Genomic DNA, 27,240 nt, shown 5'->3' on the forward strand with positions numbered 1-27,240 from the left:
GGGCAGCCAGTGTGAGTGCGCATAAAACATTCGGCAGACAGGCCATAAAATGGCATTCGGCACGCCTGCATTTTAAAAATTGCCATTTGGACAGGGTCAGGGTGAGGAAAATTTAAGGGAAGATGGGAGGATAAATGGCAGGAAAAATGGTAGGAAAAACACAGGCCAAAAAGGCCCAAAAATTGTGGCACAAATAAAAAGCTGAATAAACCAATGAATGCTCTATATTATTATTGGAATTACAAAAGATTTTTATAGAGCGATTTTCAAGCCATAAATTTTATTTGTGAATAAATAATTAAATAGCTGAGAGAAGAGTTATAGAAACTTTGAGACTCTATTAAGTTTAATATTATGTTAGGGATAATATTTCCTACCTACCCTTTAAAGATGTCCTTTTTCTCTCCACACTTAATACCGAAAATGAAAGGACTCCCCCACCATACAGACATTTCCATTACAAAATTAATGGCGGCGACAAAAATGTAAATTAGTCGCCACGAAAAGTCTGAAAACAACAGAAAAAAAAAGTGGAAAAACTTTGCGATAATTTATGAAAGCAGTAGCAGGGGTAGGAGACAAAAAACAAAAACAAAAAATGTGAAAAGAAAACAGAAAAAAAGGACAATCCAGGAAAAACAGTTTTTACCACTGCTGGAACCGATAAAATTTTCCAAAAAAAAAAATCCTGTACAGAGAATAATTTGTGGCCATTATATAGGTATATGTGTATCAGGGGGCGTGGCAAAGCATGAAAATAATTGCAAAAAATTAAAAAAAAAAAAAAGGGAAAGAGAAGCAGAAACAGAGACAGAGAGCACGTGTCCTGGGCATAATCATAAATTTCAATTAAGCCAGATCAGGGCCAGGACATGGCCAGGACACGGCCATTCTGTCGGTTAAAACAAGGTTAATTTGTAGATAAAAGCCAGGATAGCATTGCATCCGTGTAGAGCCAACAAATTATGAGTCTTAGCCACTTTTTACCTTCATTTTGTTAATGAAAGCTTCCTCACGACGGCACCTTTGTGTGTGATTATAGTATGATTTCTTGGATCCTTGTTTCTCATATATTTGATTATAATTTGTCCCTGTTTCGAGTTTTGTTTCTTGTTTATGTTTTGGTAAAGTAAAGTCTACAGATTTCTACTCCTAGTACCGTAACTGTTGTTATCCTGACAATATATTTTAAAGATATTTCAAACTAATACTGAGTATCTTGTGTTGTTCTTTTGATTTTTTTATTATTTTTTTCTTATTGATTATTTTGCAGGTGGCCGTCAAATACAGGACAGTGACTATGAAATAATTGTCGTGGATGAGAATAATCCCTCGGTTCTGGCCGACAACGATTCGCATTCCAGTGGACCGCCCTCGATCAAGGTAAGTTAGTTGTTGATAGAAGTCGGATATCCTCTATATCCTGAGAGTACTGAGAGTGTTGCCAGAATGATTGTCTGTGTGCGTGTGTGCGAGTGTGTGAGTGCGTGTTTGCATCCTTGATTAGAGTTAAGACATCATTTAGAGCGTTTTGTCTGAGGAATGTTTTCGTATTCGAGTTGAAATGCCAATCAAACAAGAAACTAAAATTCATTTGCATGTGCAACGACAAAAACCAAAATTTGTATGCAAATCACAACGAAAAATGTCACAGGCCAACCAGACAACAACAACAACAACAACCCATAACAACACTAAGACTACAACTGCTGCAACAGCTACAACAACAACAACATCAAGTACAACTACAACAACAACAACAATTAAAATTCAACAACAACCATTGTCACCACCCAAGCCGTTGGTGCCACAAAAATTGCCAAAGGTAACAAAATTGTCAAAATGAAAGAAAATCAAAAGCAGCAAGAACCGCATTGCAGTCGCAACTGCAACATTGCAACATCTATTGCAACACCAAAACAACAACAACAACAACACCAACAAACAACCGCTTCTGACAAACCACCACCCACTGCACCGCCCACAACATAACGTACAGTTACAACCACAAATACACACACACTCGCACTTGAAAAAAAAAAAAAATGTTGAAAACAAATATTTGAATATTTTCGATATTTTATTACATTTTTGGCTTTTTTGTGTTTTGTTTGTTTTTTTTTTGCCGCTAATTGTTGTTGCAATTTATGGACAGGTCCTTTATTTTCGTTTTATGGCCCTTTTTTTTTTGTTCTAGCCACGCTCTAGTAATTTGTTTTAATATTTACCAATGCCTGTTATCAAAGTAATTGTCATTCGGCCAATGTTTGATTGTCTTGGCAATGGCTTTGGGCCATTTTGGGTATTTAAACAAGGCTTTAAAATTACTAAAATTCAACAGAGAGCCTGGCAAAGAAAGAGATAAAAGAGCCTAGTGATGTGATTATTTATTAATTAAGATTATCCAATCGCTTGTGACGTCATGGGCTTGCAATTAAGTCGAATCCATGTATCATTTTGTAATCTCCACCGACAAATCAGAGCACTTAATGAGTCGCACCCAGCACCCAGAACCCAGAACCCAGCCGCAGAAACTCTTTTGTGGCGCCCAAAAGTATGCAGTCCTCGAATGTACGTTTGTCTGTATGCGTGTGTCTGTGTCCTTGTTCCTTAGCGTGTCTGTGCGTCTGTGTGTGATTTATCCCAGCTCCTTCAGCCCCTGTATATGTTAATGTCACTGTCTGTGCTTGTCTGCGTATGTCTTGTGCAATTAGTGATACACACACATACACACACACACTCTTACACCCACACTATCCTTCAGCCACTGCCGACTTTTTGGCTTTTATCGCTTTTTTGGGTATAGCCCGAAAACCCTAATGAACTAACACACACTCACATTATTTATGCCCAACCGCTCACCCTCGCACACACTCACACTCGCTTAGCTAATCACTATGTGACTGCTAAGTGCACTGCTCGTTCTCCCCCTCCTGCAGGATCTGCCCCTCTGGGCCCCTCTGCCCGGTCTGGGGCTCACCTTTAATGAATGCGTGCATATATCACAGTTGACAAGATTGCGAAACAGGAATGAGAAATGGGAAACGGGAGTGGGTCCTTCGTGGGGGGGGGCCACAATTTGAATTTTCCGAATTACACCAACCGAACCGAAGTCAGTGGCGCAGCTCTAAGGGGGGTGTAGCATTCTCCAGGGGATAACCCCAATCGAGAAACCCAGAGAACCCTTTTTCAAATACGCCCCTGCTAAGTTGTGCAATCGAGGGGCAAACAAAGGCGATTGATTTCGTGTTGATGACAAGCTGATGCCACATACGCAACAGCTGTTCAAGGGTTTTGGGCTCTGCCCGGCCCTAACGGACACAGATCCTCCCGGCAACGGACAGCGGACATTTACGGACACACGTGTCTCTGACACTGGTATTGGTATTGGTGTTTGTGTTTGAGTGTCGGTGTCTGACAGCTGACATTTGTCAAACGCTTAACAAAATTTGTCATATGCCCGGAGATTTGTGTTCGTGTCCGTATTCCTGTTCCATTCCGTTCCGTTTCAGTGCGTTCCGTTTCCCAGAAATCTGTGGCCAGAAATCCGGGGGGTTCGAGGGTCGATGGAATGGGTTTTCGGAGCGGCTCTTGGGTTTGAAGCGAATCTGGACTACTTTTATGCAAATCACTTGACAAACTGTCGTCACCATGGCCGCCGATGAGTGACAGTTGGGTTGAATAGCAGGGGCTGATGGGGGTTTTTAGAGGGGGGTTATATCTGCCCGGGGTCGAGCAGATGACAAATGCATGTGTTGACAAAACGGACGACAGCCCCGAGGAGGAGGAGGAGGAGGAGACGGCCAGAGCAGAGTGCTTGGAAATTTTGATTTATAGTCCAATGTGCATAATTAATGTGCAAATGATAGGCATACATCAAAGCCCGAACACACAAACACACCCACACACACGCACACGTAGCACCAGAATGCACTTGAAGAAAAAGTAGAGTGGAATCGAGTTGAAAGCATTGTGTGTTTTATCCTCCAGAGCTCTCGAAGCTTGGTATGGACCATAACTCGATTCCCATCGCACCCAGCAAGCCATAGCTAGTATTTGTGTCCGTACCATTCATTTCGCCGAGTGTAGCACCCACCCGGAACTGGGCCTTCATTCGATTGCTCTTCTGCCCAAAAATCCATGCATATTTTGATTGCCTACTTATATTTCCATCCATCTCGTCCAAAAACCAAAAAAACAAAAACCAAAAAACACGAATAAATTCCCGCAGAGCGTCGACTCGGACGTGAACTCCCTGAACATGAACTCCACGGAGAACGAGGTGCCCGAGGTGGAGTCCTCCAGCGAGATCCTCATCGACGACCACAAGCCGAGCCACTCCAACGACGAGAGCTGGACGGATGTCAACCTGAACGAGGACGCCGCCGTCCAGGCCGCCAGCGCCGGTATGGTGGTGGGTCTCGTGGATCCCGTCCATCCCGGCCAGGACAAGCACGACGTCCACAACGCCCACAACCCCCAGCAGCAGCAGCAACAGCAGCAGCAGCAGGCGGGCCTGAATCCCCAGCTGGTCCACGGATCGGAGCGGGGCGACAAGCCGGACTCGGAGATATCGGTGGTCCGGGTGCCAGACGGTTATCCCGGCTCCGGAGTCAACTCCGGCCACAACCAGGGTGTGAGCAACCAGCGAACCCGGCCCGAAGAGCTGCCCATGAAGGCACCCGCCCTGGTGGCTCAGCTGCCGCTTACCACACCCTCGCGGGAGGCGAGTCTCACCCAGAAACTGGAGATCGCCCTGGGACCAGTGTGTCCGCTGCTGCGCGAGATCATGGTGGACTTCGCGCCCTTCCTGTCCAAGACCCTGGTGGGCTCGCACGGCCAGGAGCTGCTGATGGAGGGCAAGGGTCTGACCACCTTCAAGAACTCGCACTCGGTGGTGGAGCTGGTGATGCTGCTGTGCTCCCAGGAGTGGCAGAACAGCCTCCAGAAGCACGCCGGCCTGGCCTTCATCGAGCTGATCAACGAGGGCCGCCTGCTCTCGCACGCCATGAAGGACCACATCGTCCGGGTGGCCAACGAGGCGGAGTTCATCCTGAACAGGATGCGGGCCGACGACGTCCTCAAGCACGCCGACTTCGAGTCGCAGTGCGCCCAGACGCTGCTGGAGCGGCGCGAGGAGGAGCGCATGTGCGACCACCTGATTACCGCCGCCCGGCGCAGGGATAACGTCATCGCCAGTAGGCTGCTGGAGAAGGTGCGCAACATCATGTGCAACCGGCACGGCGCCTGGGGCGACTCCTCCTGCACCACGACCTCCGGCGGCGGCGCCATCATCGGGGCCGTTCAGAAAAGCCCCTACTGGAAGCTGGACGCCTGGGAGGACGACGCCCGCCGGCGCAAGCGGATGGTGCAGAATCCCCGAGGCTCCTCCCATCCGCAGGCCACGCTGAAGGCGGCCCTGGAGAACGGAGGCCCCGAGGACGCCATCCTGCAGACGCGGGACGAGTTCCATACCCAGATCGCCGTGTCGCGATCCCATCCCTCCGGCCAGCACAACGGTGAGCTGCTGGACGACGCCGAGCTGCTCATCGAGGACCGGGAACTGGACCTCGACCTCACCGGACCCGTCAACATCAGCACCAAGGCCAGGCTCATCGCCCCGGGCCTGGTTGCCCCCGGCACCGTGTCCATCACCAGCACGGAGATGTTCTTTGAAGTGGACGAGGAGCACCCGGAGTTCCAGAAGATCGACACGGAGGTGCTGAAGTACTGCGACCACCTGCACGGCAAGTGGTACTTCTCGGAGGTGCGGGCGATATTCTCGCGCCGGTACCTCCTCCAGAACGTGGCCCTGGAGATCTTCCTGGCCAGCCGGACCTCCATCCTGTTCGCCTTCCCCGACCAGCACACCGTGAAGAAGGTGATCAAGGCGCTGCCGAGGGTGGGTGTGGGCATCAAGTACGGCATTCCGCAGACCCGGAGGGCGTCCATGATGTCGCCGCGCCAGCTGATGCGCAACTCGAACATGACCCAGAAGTGGCAGCGGCGGGAGATCAGCAACTTTGAGTATCTCATGTTCCTCAACACGATCGCCGGCCGGACGTACAACGACCTCAACCAGTACCCGATCTTCCCCTGGGTGCTGACCAACTACGAGTCCAAGGACCTCGACCTCAGCCTGCCCTCCAACTACCGGGACTTGTCGAAGCCCATTGGAGCATTGAATCCCTCGAGGCGGGCCTACTTCGAGGAGCGGTACGAGAGCTGGGACAGCGACACGATCCCGCCCTTCCACTACGGCACCCACTACTCCACGGCGGCCTTCACCTTGAACTGGCTGGTGCGGGTGGAGCCGTTCACCACCATGTTCCTGGCCCTCCAGGGCGGCAAGTTCGACTATCCCGACCGGCTCTTCAGCTCGGTGTCCTTGTCCTGGAAGAACTGCCAGCGGGACACGTCGGATGTGAAGGAGCTGATCCCGGAGTGGTACTTCCTGCCCGAGATGTTCTACAACTCGTCCGGCTACCGGCTGGGCCATCGCGAGGACGGCGCCCTGGTGGACGACATCGAGCTGCCGCCTTGGGCGAAGAGCCCCGAGGAGTTCGTCCGCATCAACCGGATGGCGCTGGAGTCGGAGTTCGTGTCCTGCCAGCTGCACCAATGGATCGACCTGATCTTCGGCTACAAGCAGCGCGGACCGGAGGCCATTCGGGCCACCAATGTGTTCTACTACCTCACCTACGAGGGCAGCGTCGATCTGGACGGTGTCCTGGATCCGGTGATGCGCGAAGCGGTCGAGAATCAGATCCGCAACTTTGGCCAGACGCCCAGCCAGCTCCTGATGGAGCCGCATCCGCCGCGCAGCTCCGCCATGCACCTCTCGCCGATGATGTTCAGCGCCATGCCGGAGGACCTCTGCCAGATGCTCAAGTTCTACCAGAACTCCCCGGTCATCCACATCTCGGCGAACACCTATCCGCAGCTGTCGCTGCCCTCGGTGGTGACGGTGACGGCAGGCCACCAGTTCGCCGTGAATCGATGGAACTGCAACTACACCGCCTCCGTCCAGAGCCCCAGCTACGCGGAGTCGCCCCAGTCCCCGGGCTCCAATCAGCCGCTAACCATTGATCCGGTTTTGGGTGAGTATTCTCGAGAGGATTGCCCTTATTTTTATTTAATCCTTGCATCCTTTCCCAGCTGTCCATGGCACTAATAACAACAGCAATGCCGTCAGCCGCCGGCACTTGGGTGATAACTTCAGCCAAATGCTGAAGATCCGTTCCAACTGCTTCGTGACCACCGTGGACTCGCGGTTCTTGATCGCCTGCGGCTTCTGGGACAACAGTTTCCGGGTCTTTGCCACCGAAACAGGTAAGAATACCAAGGGTTTCCCACTTCCCCTCTACAATTTCTACCTCCCATTAGCCAAAATCGTCCAGATCGTGTTCGGGCACTTTGGGGTGGTGACCTGCATGGCCAGGTCGGAGTGCAACATCACCTCCGACTGTTACATAGCCTCCGGATCGGCGGATTGCACGGTCCTCCTGTGGCACTGGAACGCCCGCACCCAGAGCATCGTGGGCGAGGGGGATGTGCCCACTCCGAGGGCCACCCTCACGGGTCACGAGCAGGCAGTGACCTCGGTGGTGATCAGCGCGGAACTGGGTCTGGTGGTCTCCGGATCGTCAAGTAAGTCTAATTAGGAGCTCCTCCCGGTTCTAGTTCTGATGATTCCTTCTCCCTAGATGGACCTGTGCTGATTCACACCACGTTCGGTGACCTGCTGCGCTCGCTGGATCCCCCGGCGGAGTTCCATTCCCCGGAACTGATCACCATGTCCCGCGAGGGCTTCATAGTCATCAACTATGACAAGGGCAACGTGGCGGCCTACACCATAAATGGCAAGAAGCTGCGCCACGAAACGCACAACGACAATCTGCAGGTGGGTTAAGGAGTGCTTCCCTATATGATGGTCTATACCATGTCTATGTCTATGTTTTAATTATTTTTTCCAGTGCATGCTGCTGTCACGCGATGGCGAATACCTGATGACCGCCGGAGACCGCGGCATTGTGGAGGTGTGGCGCACCTTCAACCTCGCACCACTCTATGCCTTCCCCGCCTGCAATGCGGGAATCCGCTCCCTGGCCCTCACCCACGACCAGAAGTAAGTACCCTCTTCTTATCCATAGTGTGTAAGGATCTTGAGTTGTTCATAAGGAATAGGACCTCTGAAAAGTCAAAGTTCGTGTGCAAACTATGGTACTAAACCGAAACAAACCCCGATATTTCTTAGATACCTGCTGGCTGGACTCTCGACTGGATCGATCATAGTATTTCACATTGACTTCAACCGCTGGCACCACGAATACCAGCAGCGCTACTAAAAGCAGACAGCCAGGACATTCCAAGGCAGGCCAGGACGACCGAAAACTGGCCGCTGAGATGTACTTAAAGCAAAATGGCGGCGACTATGCAGCAAACGGAGGTTTTTTCTATATAGACCTTTACAACTCTAGGCTAGTAAGCGGAACTACGTTTTTTTTTTTTGTGTCTAGTAATAATTGTGCATTAGTGTGTTGGTCTGACAGCCAGTTTAAACAAAGTAAAACCTAAAAAGCTATAGAAAAGCAAAAAAAAAAAAAAACAAAAACGATAAAGTCATAATTTTTTTTACTAGTATTACGAAAAATGTATGTTAAGTTATGGCAATGGAAAGTTATAGACCGGAAGTGGAGAGTGCGAGAGTGGAGAGTAGAAGGCGGCAAGATGGCGGCTTAAGCAAGTAGTTGAAAATAAGACAAATGAAGTTAGTGTTTATAAAACGCAATAAGCAGTTAATAAATATGAACTAATTCCACATGCATTATAATACCAACGTAGCAAAGTTTTCAAAAGAACAAAAAAAATATAAAAAGATTTAAAAAGAGAAACCTAAACGGAAGCTGCGCAACGCAAACGAAACGAGAAACAAATGAAACTAAAGCGGCCAAAAGGACATAGTGGGGAGAGTAGAACGGAAAGCAAAAGCCAATTTTTAATTATAGCGTTAGTTCTTTGTGACAACAACAAAAAATACAAAAAAAAATTAAGACACTCACATACACACACACACACACCAGGTAACAGAGCAAGGACAATGCCAAGGCAATAAAGCGGAAACGAAACGAAATGGAATGGGAATGGAACGGAAGTGAGGCGAGGCGAGGTGAGGCGATGACATACACACACGCATATGCATATGTATTTGTAGGTAAACTAAGCCAACTCAACTTTACTTCAGCTAACTAGACCCCCACTACACACACTAAGCCCTAAGCTCTAAAACTAAAACTAAATTACCCAAATCACAAGCCTCAAAAGCAAACAAGAACATACTATACATATATATAGACCATATATATATGATATATATATAGGTAGTACGTGTGTCTGAACAGATGCAATTTATGCAAAAGCTATTCAACCGAAAGGGCAGCGATTTCGTTTTTCGTTCTCGTTTCACAAATATCACGCATACGCCATGTTGCACCGCTCATGGAAGTAGAAAACAAAAAAAACAAAACAAAAGCAAGCTAAAATAAATACAAAATACAAGTTAAAACAAAAAACAATCGATATAAAAAATATGTAGCTTATAGGTATATAATATATACTTTTTCTTCTTAATTGTTTTTCAATTGTTTGTTTTTTTTTTTTTTGTATTAATTATATTAGCTATATATTCGTTAGGTAAGCAAAAGTGAAGTGAGAAATTTTTCAATTGCGTCCAAAATTAGCCTATTCCCTAGCACAACAGCACACGATTGGCTTCCTCGACATGTATCCTTGAGCCCCCCAACCATAACGTCCAGGATAAAGTGTTTTTTTTTTTATACGTATCCGTGTCTGGAAGACAGGACTTTGCTGCGAGACCGAAAAAGCAATGAAGAGAGCTGAGAAGTTGAAAGGTTATAGGAGAACGAACAATCCATCCATGGCACACCACTCTGGCACTTACCGCATAGGGATTTGTATATAAAAACTATATGCAAATGGGGCGACTACTGAACCAAAACGCAAAGGACATACTTTAAGTATGCAGGAGTTCGAAACACACACTCGGTTGTAAAAGCGCAAAAAAAACAAATGCAAGACCCCTCCTCAAAAATATTTCAAATATAAACTAAATATACTTAAATGTTGTGTCCTTCGGTTTTTCTCCTTTTTGTTGGTTTTTCTCGAAAATTAACGATATTTTCTTTTGCGTGCTTGTATGGAGTTGTGCGTGTGTGTGTTTTGTGTTTAATTTTCACAGCAAATCCAGTTCGCTTGAGACCCACTCTCTGTGTGTACATATTTAAGAATAAATACATAAATTATACAAATTATAATAATAATCGGCAATGGCAGCGTTTGAGTTTGTTCCGGGCTTCGGGCGAGCGGCGAAAAAATTGCAACTATTAGTAATTTAAATGTTGTACATAAGTCCATAGAGCAGTGTCCTGCCAGGAGTGAGGGAGTGAGGCGTATTTTTAAACGAGACTCAGAACGGAAGCTAAGCAGCCAACCGGAAACGGGCAAAGTGCAGGACGGCGCAGGAAAAGAATTCAAATCAAATCAAATTAAAGGAAATGCAATGAAGCGGCTGGCGGAAATCTTGAACTCGATTAAAAGTCGGGCGAGAAACTTCAAGCTAAGGGCTAACTGAATAACTGAGTAAAAAAAGGATAACAAGGATATAGACAGCTGAGCAGTAACTACATACAATTTTTTTTTTTTTACAAGCACACACACATACCGCATAGAGAAAATATGTAGAGAGAGGATGTGTGTGGATCCGTATATCACGATATCACGATATGATATGATGGATATACATATGATAACGTTTAGCTATTAACAGAGGAATATTAACTGCGGACGCCAACAATTTTTAATTACGCACTTTTTATAGAACTTAGCGATTGATGAGCAACATCCGAGTGGCTAGTCGTATTGAAAATTAAAAAACTAAATATAAATAAATAAATTACATAATGTTTTTATTAAAGAAAGCAAAAAACAAAGAAATGGCTGACAATTTTAAATTTATACAAAAACGAAAAACACTTCAAAAAAGGTAATTAAATGGAAAGAAAAATTAAGAAAAAAATGAATATTTAAGAATTTACTCATGCACGGGCAAAAATTATTTCATATAATTATTTACACAGGCGAACGGGAGAAGCATTTTAAAATTAGTGAATAAAAATCAGACAAAAATTAGAGGCAAAGTTAAAGCTAAAGGACACGCACACACACCACACACAGTCACTCCGACACACAGACACTCGGACACTCCGACACAGACATAAAATATCGAAATATATATAGATATACGTGTGTATATATATTTTGTCAACATTTGTTAAATAGCAGACAACAACAACAACAACAACAACAACAAAAGAGAGCCAAAATCTGTGCAAGACAAAAATAATGAATAAAAAATAAAAACAATTTAATCTATTTCAGCAAAAAAAACACGATACATACCAACAAAAAAAAGGGATAAAGCTACAAAATAAATGTTCATTAATATTGCTAAACAAAACAATTTATATATATATATATATACAAATATGAGAATATTTTTTTTTTTTTGCAAAAAGCAAGCAAAGAATTAAAAAACTAAATAATAAAAAAATGAAAAGCCTAGTGGTTGGTGAGAGAGAAGGCGGGTTGGAGCAGGAGAGTTAGCTAGAAAGGGAAGGACAAAGGCAAACAATTTATGCATATTAAAATTAAATTTAAAATACGCTACAATTCTAACAAAATAAGTTTACACACACACACACACAGTCCCCCTCCCCCTCTTATCCCACAAAGAGGATAAACAGAAAACTAATAATAAAATAATTAAATACAAAATGGATTAAATTGCATGAACGAAAATTTAAAGGTAATTTAAAGTTGATAAATTAAATTTAAGCTACAAATCTAACAAGTGACAGTGAGCAAGCATTAAAAGTAACAACAAACAAACAAAAACAACAAAAACTTAACAAACAAATACAAAATACAAAAAACCAGAAAAAATTATTATGTTCAATACAGAAAACAAAAAATGCAAAACAAAAACAAAAACGAGTAAAAAATACAAAATAAAACCAAAACAAAAACAATGAAATCTTAAAAAAGTCGCGATTGTTTGTTTATTTTTGGGGGGATTGTGGATTGCAGTTTTTTGTTGGTTTTTCCACAGCAAAATCGATTCATCTTGGCCAAATCCTCTTTTCGGCTGTGACCTGATTTCCCGACAGAATCGCGCTGCTTTTCTGCTGGCTTGCAATAATTTCATTTTCCCAACAATTGAACAGCCAGAAAGGAAAATCCCCAGCGCATCTACAAAAGAAACGCAAAAAAGTGGCAATAGAGCGGTCCCGGCCACACAGTGAATAATTTCCACATTTTATGCTTCAGGTTTCTATTTTTCAGCTTGAAAGCACCCAAGTGCCAGTGTACTTAACCTTTTCTCCCAGTGCAGGTGGAGAGAACAATTCCATGGCCTAAGCAATTAAAGCGCCTCGTTCGCCTTCCTTCGCTGCACGCTCCAATTGCGATTTCAGTTGCAATTGCAGGTTGCAGGTTGCTAGTTGCAGGTTGCTGCGGGGAATTCTCTGGAAAGTATGCTATATTTTGCAGGCTATTTTTTTTTTGGCAGGAAAAAGATAAAAGAGAAGCTACAGCAGAAGGAGCAGAAGAAACGGTAAAGACAACTTTGGGGGCAGCTGTCTAAACACGGAAAATGCATCAAATTGCAACAGCAACGTTGTCATCAAAAGTCATATCTTTTTCATATTATTCCAGGGATAGGAGAGCCAGAGCCCAGAGAGGAGGAGGCTATAACCGCCACCCCGCCACCTCCCGCCACCGACGCCTGTGTGTTTTCTGGAGCGTGTAATATCCGTTTCCTGCATTTCCGGTTGCAGCGAAGGACGTGGCGAAAGTTGTCGGCAAAATTGCTGGCGGAAATGCTGCAAAATTAACGAGCAACGCGGTTAGCTGGTGAGTTCTTTTCGGGCAAAAGGAGCCAGGGAAGTGGGATGGAGTTGTCCCATCCAGGTGGCAGACGCCTCCATTCACTATTTACACAAGGACAGCAGGATCTGCCATCCAGCAAGCCAGCCAAAGTAACTGCAAGCCATTTTTTACTCACCAGAGGTTTTCCCCATCTACAGGTTTTTTTTCCCAGCAATTTTTCCTTTTTCTTTGTCACTTTCTTAGTTTTGCTCGCTTCGCAAAATGCAAATTTTAGTGCAGTGGCGTAGGGCTACTGAGCTGCCTGGAGGGGGGAGCCTATAGCGAAGGATAGCAGGAGGCTATAGTCCAGTAGCAGGAGCAGCAGCAGCAGCTGCAAATTAGACGCATCGCTTAACCAGCAATGACATAAAGCAGTCAAATGGCAGCAACAACGCTAACAACGTCCTGGAGTCGTCATCATCGTCGCATCCTTCGGATGTATATCCTTTCGAGTCCCGCATACTTTCGGCTTTAAATCTACATCATCTATGTCCCAACATAACTGCGAAAAAAAGTTGGAATTTAAACAGAGATGGGGCATAACTACTGAAAGAGATGGCAACTCAAATAAAGCATATAAAATTAATGAGCTCGTCACGTTCTCGGTTCGGGGTCACCTTAATTATGGCCACAATTAACAGTTGCTTTACTGCCATCTCCCGCAGAGAGCAGGAGGAGTGAGAGCGGAATAGATAGACAGACAGACACATTTCATTTGGCAGGCAGGTGTTTCTCGTCCTCGTTCTCCTCATCCTCCTCCTCGTCCTCGTCCTCGTCCTTTCGTCCCTTGCTCTGTGTGTGTAATCTCATTACAAATTCAAATGCCCTGCATCAGCTGCCAACCAAGGCAGATATCCACCGACAGCACCACTCAGCTACCAAGCCACCCAGCCACCCAACCACCCAACCAGCCAGAACCACCCTCTTACCCACTCTGCTGGCCATCACTTGACGGTGTCCGCATGGCAAATGTTTTAGACCACGTTGTCACTCAATTATGTGCCATGTGCGCTGAGCGTAGCATACTTTTCAGCACCACCCACCCGAATCCCCACGAAAGCCACCCGAACCGCAGCTCGCTCAAAGGTCCGCTAAAGAGTGTGGAAAGAGGACGAAACGTGGCCTAGTGGGGAGTTGCAACTGACCAGGTGACATAAATTCCAAATTATTTCTCCCAAAAATTCTAATGACTTGCTCGGGACCTTCAAACACCCATTTTAATTTTGTAGGAAATGCTGTTTTGGATGGGCTGGACTAGGCTGGTACTCGGCTGATCCCCAAGTGTTATACACTCCCGATCTATGTATAAGCACGAGTTATTCAAACTATTCCCCACGAAAATGACAATAAGTGAATCCATGTTCTAGATCAGGATTTGTGCAAAATTTTTGGAGAAAAAAAAGCCCTTCACTCACATAGAAACTTGGCATATTACAATATTGATATAAGCGAAATGATAAGAAAAAACTATTTTAAAACGAAAACAAATTATATACATATATATAAAAAATTAAAAATAAGTTAAACTAATTGTAATGGAATGATGCAAATATACATAAAATATACATATATTAATTTTATAAACGAAATCCTGTCCTGTTGTTTTTTTTTCTGTCCTGGCTCGAGAAAGAAAGAAACTTGACATCAACAAAGGGAGCTTTTGAGGTTTTTGAAGGACTTAGTAGTATCCTGGGGATAATGAAGGGTCGGAGGATATTAATTCTCGATTTTATATTGGAATTCCGTTTCCAAATCGGCTACGAAATGGTCAGGACGTTCCCAATTCCAATATTCCCAAACATGGGTTCTGATTTTTCAATTTCGTGTTTGGTATATAGCGTATATCCCGGCCATTTCTGGACCGATTAAGGAACAAAACACCATTTCTGAATCAGGACATCAATATCCTTCGATCCGTATCAAAAGATTCGCGAAATCGATCAAAAAAAATTCGACTCGATTTTCGCTATTTTTGACAGGGGTAACATCATGACATCAGCATTTTTTGCGAAAACCGGCTTAAAATTTTTTTTTCGATTTTTAAAATATTTTGATGCAGATCGAAGGATATTCATGTCGTGATTACAAAATGGTATTGCTTTTAAAAATCCATTCAGAAATGACCAAGATAAGAGCTTAGAAAAATCAGCCTGGGCGCCCGCCGTTGGGTTCGGCTGCCAAATCTTGGTCCTATCTTGGTCAAATGTAATCGGATTTAAAAAAGGGTGTTGAAAACGATATGTACAATTAATTTCCATTAATCTGCGTGTTGAGGGTCATACTAAATTAGATATTCAAATTAAAATTCTAATTGACCTTTGCAATATTTTCAAGAATTTGATCGCTATCTTTTATCTGTTTATAAGGAGAGTTTATAAAGCTTAAACGTTAAAATTCTTTATAAATGGCTTTTTCAAAAACATATAATATATTTTTTTATATTTAGATTCAAATAAAGCACTATGAAAAAAGCACAGGGTGCATCTTTGTTCCATCTAGTAGGCTTTGGAAAAGAGAACTGTCATTAAAAGTGCATGGTCATTGACATTTCAAAGTACTGATTGGCCACTCTAGTTCATCAAAGAAAACTTTTTCATTGCTCTTAGAATTTTTTCATTTTTCTGGAAATTATGGACCCAAATAAGAATAAGAAACCGAAGCACAAGCTTGTCGAAAACAAGCTGGAGGTTATGAATGATGTGGAGTTTATTCGCAATATTCTCAAGGACATGAACGTGGATTCCAGTCCCCAAGCACGTGGAGTTCTTCTTGACCTGGCTTACAGTATGTATTTTATGCTTTCTAATGACTCCACACTATATAAAATTGCTTTCAGCTTTAGCCAGGGATCACCTGGTTGAGGCCGACCGTTTAGCCAAGATGGATGGTCGCACAACCATAAGTGTTGAGGACATCAAAATGTCAAAGCAAGTGGAAGTGCCTAAGGTGTTCAAACCTCCGCCACCGGACAATGGGCCGAGTTGCTCCAACAAAAGTGTTAAGGACACTAAAATGGGAAAGCCAGATCTTGTGAAGAAGATGGCCAATACTCCGCCACTGGACGATGGGCCGAGTTGCTCCAACATAAGTGCTAAGGACATCAAAATGGGAAAGCATGTGCCTGTGAAGAAGATGGCCATTACTCCGCCACCGGACGATGGACCGAGTTGCTCCAACATGAGTCTTAAGGACATCTTTATGAAAAAGCAAGGTCTTGTGAAGAAGATGGCCAATACTCCGCCACCGGACGATGGACCGAGTTGCTCCAAAATAAGTGTTAAGGACATCGATATGGAAAAGCAAGTGCCTTTGAAGAAGATGGCCAAACTTTCGCCACCGGACGAAGATCCCAAGCCGAACGATGAGCTCCCGAGCACTAGCCAGCGTAAAGGAGACCACACCGACTCCTAACTATTTGATATTTTCAATCATGTGGCGCCTCGATTGGTCTCAGAGGTGTCATCGAGGGCCCATGGAGCTACGAATACCACAATCGAATATGACGGCGCCTTATCCTGTCGTCAATATTTAAAACCTATTATCAATTTATCAATCAATCAAGATCGACGACGTGTGCGGGACACTTACAGAGACATTCTTATGTCCCTTTGCTCAAAATGTAGACGATAAAAAAGACAATAAATTACATAAAATAATATAAATGAATTATAATTTCTCGATTAAAAAACCCCTTACCGTTTATCAACATATTTCAGAAAGGGATATCATATATATTCGGTCCTATATACATATGTTGAAAGTATCAGAAAAAAATGCTTGTCAGCTGCTTGGACTGCTTGCAAAGCTTATATCTGGGTCAATTCTCATAGGATGATAAGAATTCCGTTTCCAAATCGTCTAAGAAATGACCAGGATATTCCCAATTCCAATATTCCCAAATATGGGTTCCAATTTTTTATTTTCGTAATTTGTATAGCTTATATCTCGGCCATTTCTGGACCGATTAAGGAACAGAATATCATTTCTAATTCAGGACTTCTGTGTCCTTCCATCTGTATCAAAGTATTCGCGAAATCGATCAAAAAAAATTCGACTCGATTTTCGCAATTTTTGACAGGGGTGACATCATGATTTTTTTGCGAAAATCGGGCCAAAATTGTTTTGTTTGATTTTAAAAATATTTCGATGCAGATCGAAGGATATTCATGTCCTGATGGTATCGCTTTTGGAAATCCGTTCAGAAATAACCAAGATATGAGCTTAGAAATTTCCGCCTGGGGGCCCAACTCGCAGCGAAAATTTCTTGAAATTCGTATGGGAGCAAATCTGAAGTACCAGGCGAACAGAAATCAGCAGAAGGTGGCTGAATTCAAGCAGTGCAAGCAGTTCCACCACCCCCCTCATCCAAGCTTCGACAGAAAAATTACACAATTGTCCCTTAACCGGCCACATGGACCTCACATTCCCATGCAAGTTTCTCATGTCAGACTTAATTGTTAGGACAATAAATAGTTGCCCCACCGTCTTCTTACTATGTTTCCTGCATTTTTTATACGTTCTACTTCACTGAATGATGATTTTATAATCCTAAATTAGCAGCTTTGCTGCCTAATTAAAATAAATATTAATTATATACAGGTAAAGACAAGTGAAGGGTTAACTTTCGTATTTTGTAGTAAAACGGTACTATGGTCCATGATGGCCAATCCCAGCCTCCAAATTTGAGATCCATAACGGTGATTTCCACCTAATGATGGCAAAACCGAAGTGGCACTCGTTGATTTTCTGCGCGTGTCACGAAATGGGGCTATCGTGAGCGAAAATGTATGGGGACGGCGGATCGTGCTGAGCTTGCGTGCCAAGTGCCGTTACAAATCACACCTGCTCTCCCATCACTATTACAACCTAATTTGTCTACCTTTCCCCCTCTAATAATGATGGGTAGCAGCATCCCGTTCCCCCCCCATCGAGTGTGATGCGGGGATCGTCTTTCCATAAGGGACAATGGGGGGATAGAGGTCCACCATAGGGGTCGTCCTCCCTTTCCCACACTTGGTTAATGCAGAAATAACTGCTTGTACTGCTTGCACTGCTTGAAATTGGCCACCTTCTGCTGATTTCTGTTCGCCTGGTTCTTCAGATTGGCTCCCATACGAATTTCAAGAAATTTGCGCTTCGAGTTGGGCCCCCAGGCGGATCTTTCTAAATAACCATATCTTGGTTATTTCTGAACGGATTTCCAAAAGCGATACCATTTTGTAATCAGGACATGAATATCCTTCGATCTGCATCAAAATATTTTAAAAATCGAACAAACAATTTTAAGCCGATTTTCGCAAAAAATGCTGATGTCATGATGTCACCCCTGTCAAAAATTGCGAAAATCGAGTCGAATTTTTTTTGATCGATTTCGCGAATACTTTGATACAGATGGAAGGACACAGAAGTCTTGATTTAGAAATGGTATTCTGTTCCTTAATCGGTCCAGAAATGGCCGAGATATAAGCTATACAAATTACGAAAATAAAAAATTGGAACCCATATTTGGGAATATTGGAATTGGGAATATCCTGGTCATTTCTTAGACGATTTGGAAACGGAATTCTTATCATCCTATGAGAATTGACCCAGATATAAGCTTTGCAAGCAGTCCAAGCAGCTGACAAGCATTTTTTTCTGATACTTTCAACATACATATGTATATAGGACCGAATATATATGATATCCCTTTCTGAAATCTGTTGATAAACGGTTAGGGGTTTTTTTATCGAGAAATTATATTTCATTTATATTATTTTATGGAATTTATTGTCTTTTTTATTGTCTACATTTTGAGCAAAGGGACATAAGAATGTCTCTGTAAGTGTCCCGCACACGTCGTCGATCTTGATTGATTGATAAATTGATAATAGGTTTTAAATATTGACGACAGGATAAGGCGCCGTCATATTCGATTGTGGTATTCGTAGCTCCATGGGCCCTCGATGACACCTCTGAGACCAATCGAGGCGCCACATGATTGAAAATATCAAATAGTTAGGAGTCGGTGTGGTCTCCTTTACGCTGGCTAGTGCTCGGGAGCTCATCGTTCGGCTTGGGATCTTCGTCCGGTGGCGAAAGTTTGGCCATCTTCTTCAAAGGCACTTGCTTTTCCATATCGATGTCCTTAACACTTATTTTGGAGCAACTCGGTCCATCGTCCGGTGGCGGAGTATTGGCCATCTTCTTCACAAGACCTTGCTTTTTCATAAAGATGTCCTTAAGACTCATGTTGGAGCAACTCGGTCCATCGTCCGGTGGCGGAGTAATGGCCATCTTCTTCACAGGCACATGCTTTCCCATTTTGATGTCCTTAGCACTTATGTTGGAGCAACTCGGCCCATCGTCCAGTGGCGGAGTATTGGCCATCTTCTTCACAAGATCTGGCTTTCCCATTTTAGTGTCCTTAACACTTTTGTTGGAGCAACTCGGCCCATTGTCCGGTGGCGGAGGTTTGAACACCTTAGGCACTTCCACTTGCTTTGACATTTTGATGTCCTCAACACTTATGGTTGTGCGACCATCCATCTTGGCTAAACGGTCGGCCTCAACCAGGTGATCCCTGGCTAAAGCTGAAAGCAATTTTATATAGTGTGGAGTCATTAGAAAGCATAAAATACATACTGTAAGCCAGGTCAAGAAGAACTCCACGTGCTTGGGGACTGGAATCCACGTTCATGTCCTTGAGAATATTGCGAATAAACTCCACATCATTCATAACCTCCAGCTTGTTTTCGACAAGCTTGTGCTTCGGTTTCTTATTCTTATTTGGGTCCATAATTTCCAGAAAAATGAAAAAATTCTAAGAGCAATGAAAAAGTTTTCTTTGATGAACTAGAGTGGCCAATCAGTACTTTGAAATGTCAATGACCATGCACTTTTAATGACAGTTCTCTTTTCCAAAGCCTACTAGATGGAACAAAGATGCACCCTGTGCTTTTTTCATAGTGCTTTATTTGAATCTAAATATAAAAAAATATATTATATGTTTTTGAAAAAGCCATTTATAAAGAATTTTAACGTTTAAGCTTTATAAACTCTCCTTATAAACAGATAAAAGATAGCGATCAAATTCTTGAAAATATTGCAAAGGTCAATTAGAATTTTAATTTGAATATCTAATTTAGTATGACCCTCAACACGCAGATTAATGGAAATTAATTGTACATATCGTTTTCAACACCCTTTTTTAAATCCGATTACATTTGACCAAGATAGGACCAAGATTTGGCAACCGAACCCAACGGCGGGCGCCCAGGCGGATCTTTCTAAGCTCATATCTTGGTCATATCTGAATGGATTTTTAAAAGCGATACCATTTTGAAATCAGGACATGAATATCCTTCGTTCTGCGTCAAATGTTTTTTAAAATGGAAACAAAACTTTTTGCTAAATATTTGACAAAAATACTTTATACAGGAAATAAAGTACCATTCAGTAATCAGGGAACCCAGAAGCAACTTTCCTCATCCAAAAGATTGCCGGGTTCGCTGATTACTAAATAGTACTTTATTTCCTGATCGGATACGAATTGACAGAGACATGGCTTTTGGTTGATCCTTTCACTTTTGCTCCACAAAAATAACCTCCAGGGGAAAAAAAGAGAAACTGTATAAAAAGGACCATATTGCTAAACCAATTTTTTATTTCTAATTTTTTATTCTATAAGAAAATAATAAAAATAAGGAAAACCTTAAAGTTAAAACCATCGGTCATGTAGTATATGAGAAGCAAGGACTCCGCACAGGGCGGTCGAGTGGGTTATTTGGAAATAAGGAACCGACGGCCCGAAGTAGACTTCGTGGGGGGGCTTGTGGCTGCAACACCTACATAGTACACACATCCATACCACACAGTAGGTTACCACATTTAAATGTCGATTATCGACGAGCTGGCGAATGCTGGTGCTATTGACTTTTTGCCACTACCCACGACGAGTTTGCCTCATCCACGGTCTTCGTCCTTCGTCCTTGATCTCCCCCGTCATTTCCCAGCTTCCAGCTCCTGAGAATTCTGCAATTTGACAAACTTTGTCGCCCGATAAATAATGCAATTTGTAATTAAGTCAGTCAACCAGTTAGCAGAAGCTGGAGCTGAAGCGTTTCTGGTCGATGGGTGGTGGCCTGTGGGCGTCCCTTAAGGGTACTGGGCGTGGCAGTTGCGGTGAGTAATTAGAAGCCATTGACAAACAACGAAAATAGGACGAAAAACACCTGCGGGGGCTGATGGCGTTGCAAAATGCAAGATATTGAAATGCAAAAAAAAAAACCGAAGGAAAAAAAGGATATTTTTTATATGTAGTGCTTACAGCTAAATAGGGTGTAAAAATGTCAGAGAAGGCTAATTGAAATGTGGGAGGGTGTGCGTGTTTGATTAATGAAATATTTATCATGTTAATTAAGGTAAATTGGGTTAGCCACCAGAGGAAAAGTAAAACTAAGCGACGATTTGAGTTGTACTCTGGAGAGGGGGGACTAAATAATGGTTTATTAAATGAAATTTATTTTTGAAATATTTAATATTCATGACATTAGAGCCTATTGTTCTGTGAGCTTAAAAAGAACTTGTCTGCAAGCAGGACACAAACTAATTAATAGTTTTTTTCCTGTGCACATATGTTAGCACAATGGGACACTATTTCTTTTCTATTTTTTCCTCATTTTTTTTTTTTTTTGTATTTCGGCAACTGTCAACGCCCGCAAATTGTCATTGTCCTGCGGGGACTCTGGCTCAGTTCCCATTGTGCGCTTTTCCATTTTCCAAACCCTCCTCCCCCTTCGCCTTCCGAGTCCGGACCCTCGCCCTGTATCCCGCTGTCATTTGTTGCAGCTTACGCTTAATGCACAAACCAGACAAATTCAGACCCCCCTTTGCCTTTCATTTGCATGGACTACGCACACACACTAGCTCTACATAGGACATATATAAAGGATATGCGGACTATATAGTCGAGGAGTTGTAAGGATCGGGCGAAAAGTGCAAACTGCCGCCCGACTATTACGCAGCATGTAAACGTATTTGTGCAAAATTAATTCTTTATCTGCTCGCCGCTCTTTTGTTGCTTTTGTCCTGGCATCCTGCCATCCTGCCAGCCATCCTGCCACATATCCTTGCCCCTGCCCCTGCCTCCGCTCTCTTCCCAGCACTTTGAAAACAATGGCGGCAAAATAAGAAGCCCACGACGAAGAAAGTTATTTAAAAAAAAAAACAACAAAAAATAGAACAGAAGAGTTCGTGTGGAAAGCGCGGAAAATGGAAAATGGCTGAGGGGTAGGGGTAGGGAGACAGCAACATCTGTTGGCACAAGGAAAACCCCGCCAACTTTATGAAGGACTCAAAATAAAGGAAGTAGAAGCTTAAAATTCAGGAAGACAATCATTTTCTGGATATGATCTCGGCTTCAAAAGCAATAGATTTTCATAGCCAGAAATATTTCATTAAAATCCTTATAACTTTAAGGTAGAAATGGTCCTAAATAGGTCTTTCAAATATCATACATTGAAATAACAAAACTATCTTCTAATTTCTTATAGTTTAATTAAAAAAATAGTCTCTAATAACTTCTAATTTTGAACTTATTCCTCTTATTCCTTTCAAGACACTATAGTTTTCTTAAGTTCTTCAGATATGTATATGATTTAAAAAACAATATGTATATAATTAATAAAATAACATAAGCAACATAATAATTATTATGTTCAAGCTCACCTATAATTTTTCCAGCTCAATACTCAAGAGGATCATCTTAAATTGTTTGTAAATATTGAATGGCGTTGGCCGGAAACGGAAGTTAAAGTGATGGTAGGGAGGGAAAGGTGCATGAAGGGGCATTGCGGGAAGCTCGACGGGGGCATTACGGGAGGATTGGACGGAAATGGAGGTGAGTAAGTGAGAGAAAAGGATGTGGAAAGGGAAACGCCACTTTGCGGTCAACAGCCGGGCCACGCCCTCTCATTCAGCGCTGCCCACCTGTGTGGTGCCATCCCCCTCTCACCCCCTGACTCTGTCTCTGACTGACCCCTTTCTCTCTGCGTTTCCTGTCCCTGTGCGGTACACGTTTCATTCAATTTATTTACCATTTCCCATTTCAATTCGTTTCGGGCCGCCAATTACACAACATGGCAACCCTGGCAATGGGACTGACTGTGTCCTGCCAGTGTCTCTACTTTCTCCATCCACCCCTTTCTCCCTGTGTGTCCCCTTTCTCTGGCCATTTGCTTAAAGCAGGAAATACAATTTCTAGACTGCAGACCTTTTTGAAAAATAAAAATAAGTTAGAAATGTTACAGCTAAACCTTAAGTTTAAGTTTAAAAAAAAACCGTAGAATGCGTTGCCAAAGGATCTCACATATTTAAAGGACATAGCGAGCCAAAGGGAGTGGGGTATAAGGATATAGTAGTGCAGGGGACACATCATCATCATTAGCATATTGACATGTGGCCAAATTTGGTCACGTTCCATTTCATTTCAATTCATTCTGAACACTGCCAACGGAGTTCGAATCAATTTTCCATCTCGTCCTCCATCAGCTTTCCCCTTTTCACACTCCTCCCATTGTCTCTGTATTTGTGTGGGATGGTCCCGCACTGTGTGTGTGTGTGTGTGTGTATCTGTGTGGCTGTGGCATCCTGATAACTCAAGAACCACACTTGGCCCAAACGAAAATGAAAACGAATTGCAACCGCATTGAGAAAAGGAGCCTGCCAGATTGCAGTTGGCCTCTGGAACTGCTTACGAAACTAATTGCTCGTGACCCAAACACTGGAAGATAAAGTCAAGGAAATAAAATATATAAATTTAAAAAAGTTTATAGAATTTTTTGATATTTTGTTCTAAATTGTTGGAGCTATTCAGTCCGTTAAAATTAAGGAAGCTAGACAACTATGCTAATGGCATAAATATCTGAATTAAAATAATTGAATTAAAAATGCAAGGACACAAGAAATGAAAAGTTGAATTTATAACTTAAAACTTAAAAACAAATAAGCAACTTTGAAATGGTAAGAATTGATTAAAATATATATTAAATATATATTAGAATTGATTAAAATGTATATCGCTAAGAAAGCATGGTACTCTTTCCTAGAATATAAGTCCTCGCTATTCGAGTAAGTCTCTTCCGCAGGCGCGGATCATTTCAAATAAGCCTAGGTATACATAACTAACCTTAATCCTTGATTTTTAATATAATTTATGTTCATAAAGATAAGGTTAAATTTAAGATCGTTAGACTCTGAAATATATATAATAAAACATAATAAAACTTATTTGAAGTGTACAATTTCTTGGCTTTCTAGCATCAGAATCCCGACATCGACGCAATTGCAAGAATCAACAACATCACAAACAGAAAGCCTCGGTACTCAAGGGAATCCAAGGGTACGCCGCGCCACCCCATATCCTGGACAATGAAGACGAGGGTTGAGGGGCCTTTGGGGCATATTGACTTGGTCCAGAATCAACTCAGAATCAGGCTTACCCTGCCACGCCCCCCTTCGTGCTTAAGCCTTTTATTGAAACGTCTTCGATAATAGAGGAAACTCTGTCGCAGTATTTTCTCCCATTTTCTTTGCTAACTATCCTTTTTTTTCTCATTTCAATTGTCTTGAACAGAGAGGAGTTTTTCCAGGACCTCCAGTCGAGCAGGATTTGAAGGGGAGTGCAGTGGCAGCTTTTGGCACGAAATAATATTTGCATAATAGCAAACAGAAACCGACTGCAGCTTCTCCCTTTTTTTGCTGGTACTTGGCCAAAAGATGACAAATGACATTAAGGAGGCTTAGCGCCTGCGTTTTTCCCACTTTATCAAATGCCACGCCCCTTCGTAGCACCTCTAGCCCCTGCCCTGCCCTGCCCTGTCGCGTCCCCCTGTGCCCATGAACATCCTCATCATCGCTGAGGGTATTTGACTTTCAAAACGAGTGCATAAGCCCCCCTGGCTTCCTGGCTTCCTGGCCCGATTCTGTGCCACGCACCCTTGTGCATCCGGCGACCTCGTCCTTTGACATCGAAAACTGCAACTAGAGATGGTCTACGTATTATCGATAAACTCGGCATAGCACCTCTCTGCCTTAAACTTAGAATGATTCTATATTTCTTAGTCTGTTTTTTGATTATTTTGTTTAATTTGAATTCTATATCTTCTGGCATACCTCATAGGATTTACTGCAATCATGTCCTTGGTCTTAACTGTGCACCCCTTCCCTTTGGCTACTGCAATTATTTTTTTTTTCTGCTCGAAAACGTGCAGTGCTCTTTGATCCTCTTCGGTCATATATTTGCTAACGACAATGACAACGATGTCTGGCTAAGATTCAGGTGTCTATATACATACACAAAATATATATATATATATATAGATATGTTTATGTGTGTGGAGGTATCTTCATTCCCTTCCCTGTGTTGGCATTTGTTTTATGGCCACGCCCGCCACTTGGGACAAGTGCAACTGCAGCCAACTTTTTGCACGCCACTTGCAACTTTGCAACTTCTCGATGGCACTTCGGCAATGGCTGTCTCCCCAGCTGCCCTCCAGCTCCAGCTCCAGCTCCATCTATAAATCCAAAACCAAATCCAAATCTCAAAACAAATCTGAATCGTAATCCTTCTCAAGAAAAAATCAAACCTTTTACAATAATCAATTTTAAAATATTTTTTGTAACAATTCCTTTACTATTTAATATTTTCTTTAAACTCTATTCATGTAATATTCCTGATAATTAATATAAAATATATCTTATAACCTTATCTCTTTGTGTATTTTTGCATATTTTTACGCGACTGCATTCCGTTGGCTGCCAAATTAGAGAATAAAATGGTGGCATTAAAGCTAGCAACCTAACCGGAAATAGTGGGAAGAGGAAGAAAAACGGAAAATGGCGGGAAGCTAAAAGAAATCGCGGCATTTCCCTTGATTCGATTGTTATTGATTTAATGTCAGGTGTTCAAGAGTTCAATGCACTTTTCATTCGTTGACTTATACATTTTTAGTCTGGCTTTTTATTTATTTTTGAAAATTTAATGTTTATTTTTTGTTGTTGCCATGAAAAGCCATTCTGGGTTTCCCCTTTTATAAGCTTCTATACCATATTAAATTCACCTTGCAATTTCATATAAGATACGAATCGTTATTGGCCATTTGGACGTTTGCTTTTTATCAAAAGGTCAGCTAGTTTTATGGCCATTTCGATTGATATTTTTTGTAGTACTATTTTTTATAGTATTTCTATGAAATTCTATTTTTCTGGGTGGTATGAAGCTGTCATTGTCAACGCTAAACGTGAGTGCCGTGAAAGATAGCACTGCATCTTTGCCACGTTTGTTGACCCAATCTCTGCTGCTGCTGCAAAAAAAAGAAGAATATTTCGCAAAAAACCCCTCGAGGTCATTATGGCTTTCGCCAAAAATTCGCAAAAAAATCAAAAAGCTAACACATATTTTCCAATTTGCTTCAGTGCCATGGCAGGACATTTCTCTCTCTACACTTCTATTTTTCGTGTCGTGTTTGAACCTTGTTCCTGCTGTTGTTTATCCTTTTTTGCGGGGATGTTGCCTGTAACTTGCCAAACTGGAATCGGAGTGGCAAATTCTGAAAGTGCAAGTCCAGGTTTTGTAACTTTTTTCACCATTTTTTGTTGGCTTTTCATTTTCATGTAGAATTTAGAATTTTTGACAACTTCCTGGGAAAGTTTTAAGCCAAAAAGACGTAGAGGACTTACGTTTTTAAATATAAAATATTTCCTAAAATATAGCCACAATATAGCTTAGTAAATAAAGCCCTTAAACACTCCTTGGAGAGCCATCTTTTAAGACTTGTCATCAAACAATATGTGTAATAAATTAATTTTTTGAAGGCAAAGCCTAAAACCTCTGACAACAAACTGGCCAACGCTCTTCAGGTCATTTATCATCGTTTGGATTGGTGGAGAAAAAAATGTATAATTATTTTACATGCCCCAAAAGTGTTGCAATATCCCTCTTGCAGCAACAGAGAGTCAACAAATCAATCAAGCTGTCCGGAGAATTGCCAGTTGCAAGCTCTCCAGATGCCGGCTGAGCCAGAAACTGAACCAGAAGCTGCCACCTGGACGAGGCAGCAGGCTCTCAAAAACATTTGCCACAAAGCTGCAGTGCCATCCCCCAGATACTTTTGCCACAAAATGTGTATTTGTGGCAGCAGGAGGAGGGACCCTGGGAGCAGAAGGAAGCAAAGTGACAGATGCCCCCCAAAAAAA

General features: G+C 42.8%; 3 protein-coding genes across 21 annotated transcripts in view; 2 read left to right on the forward strand and 1 right to left on the reverse strand.

Moving 5' to 3' along the window:
• Positions 1 to 11,512, forward strand: part of rg (A kinase anchor protein rugose) — a 152,771-nt gene extending 141,259 nt beyond the window's left edge. For 10 of the 19 annotated variants that reach the window (XM_070282270.1, XM_070282272.1, XM_070282282.1 and 7 more), the window contains 8 exons: positions 1,274 to 1,383; positions 1,655 to 1,825; positions 4,232 to 7,100; positions 7,159 to 7,332; positions 7,387 to 7,650; positions 7,707 to 7,903; positions 7,977 to 8,128; positions 8,258 to 11,512. In XM_070282270.1, coding sequence (XP_070138371.1) covers positions 1,274 to 1,383; positions 1,655 to 1,825; positions 4,232 to 7,100; positions 7,159 to 7,332; positions 7,387 to 7,650; positions 7,707 to 7,903; positions 7,977 to 8,128; positions 8,258 to 8,348 — 4,028 coding nt within the window. In that variant the 3' untranslated portion in view covers positions 8,349 to 11,512. Of the gene's footprint in view, positions 1 to 1,273; positions 1,384 to 1,654; positions 1,826 to 4,231; positions 7,101 to 7,158; positions 7,333 to 7,386; positions 7,651 to 7,706; positions 7,904 to 7,976; positions 8,129 to 8,257 lie in introns of those variants that run through there. The other 9 variants (XM_070282291.1, XM_070282293.1, XM_070282294.1 and 6 more) reach the window with 3 other exon arrangements.
• A 4,012-nt stretch (positions 11,513 to 15,524) lies between these two features.
• LOC138925999 (uncharacterized) lies at positions 15,525 to 16,657 on the forward strand. The gene is made up of 2 exons (XM_070278065.1): positions 15,525 to 15,789; positions 15,842 to 16,657. The coding sequence occupies exons 1-2, from the start codon at positions 15,636 to 15,638 to the stop codon at positions 16,414 to 16,416; spliced, it is 729 nt and encodes a 242-aa protein (XP_070134166.1). The 5' UTR covers positions 15,525 to 15,635; the 3' UTR covers positions 16,417 to 16,657.
• Positions 16,658 to 18,769: 2,112 nt separating this feature from the next.
• On the reverse strand, positions 18,770 to 19,895 carry LOC138925975 (uncharacterized). Its single transcript, XM_070277883.1, has 2 exons — positions 19,630 to 19,895; positions 18,770 to 19,577 (listed from the first exon to the last, which is right to left on the reverse strand). Exons 1-2 carry the CDS (start codon positions 19,781 to 19,783, stop codon positions 19,003 to 19,005), a joined length of 729 nt encoding a protein of 242 aa, XP_070133984.1. The 5' UTR covers positions 19,784 to 19,895; the 3' UTR covers positions 18,770 to 19,002.
• Positions 19,896 to 27,240: the final 7,345 nt, after the last annotated feature.

This window comes from Drosophila bipectinata, chromosome XL (assembly GCF_030179905.1).
Source record: "Drosophila bipectinata strain 14024-0381.07 chromosome XL, DbipHiC1v2, whole genome shotgun sequence".
Lineage (NCBI taxonomy): Eukaryota > Metazoa > Arthropoda > Insecta > Diptera > Drosophilidae > Drosophila > Drosophila bipectinata.

Excerpts from the sequence above, each read along its gene's own strand:
- LOC138925975 (XM_070277883.1), bottom strand. The coding sequence starts at position 19,783 with ATGGACCCAAATAAGAATAAGAAACCGAAGCACAAGCTTGTCGAAAAC. Across the intron at positions 19,578-19,629 it reads TCTTCTTGACCTGGCTTACA|CTTTAGCCAGGGATCACCTG; the intron begins GTATGTATTTTA and ends AATTGCTTTCAG.
- LOC138925999 (XM_070278065.1), top strand. The coding sequence starts at position 15,636 with ATGGACCCAAATAAGAATAAGAAACCGAAGCACAAGCTTGTCGAAAAC. Across the intron at positions 15,790-15,841 it reads TCTTCTTGACCTGGCTTACA|CTTTAGCCAGGGATCACCTG; the intron begins GTATGTATTTTA and ends AATTGCTTTCAG.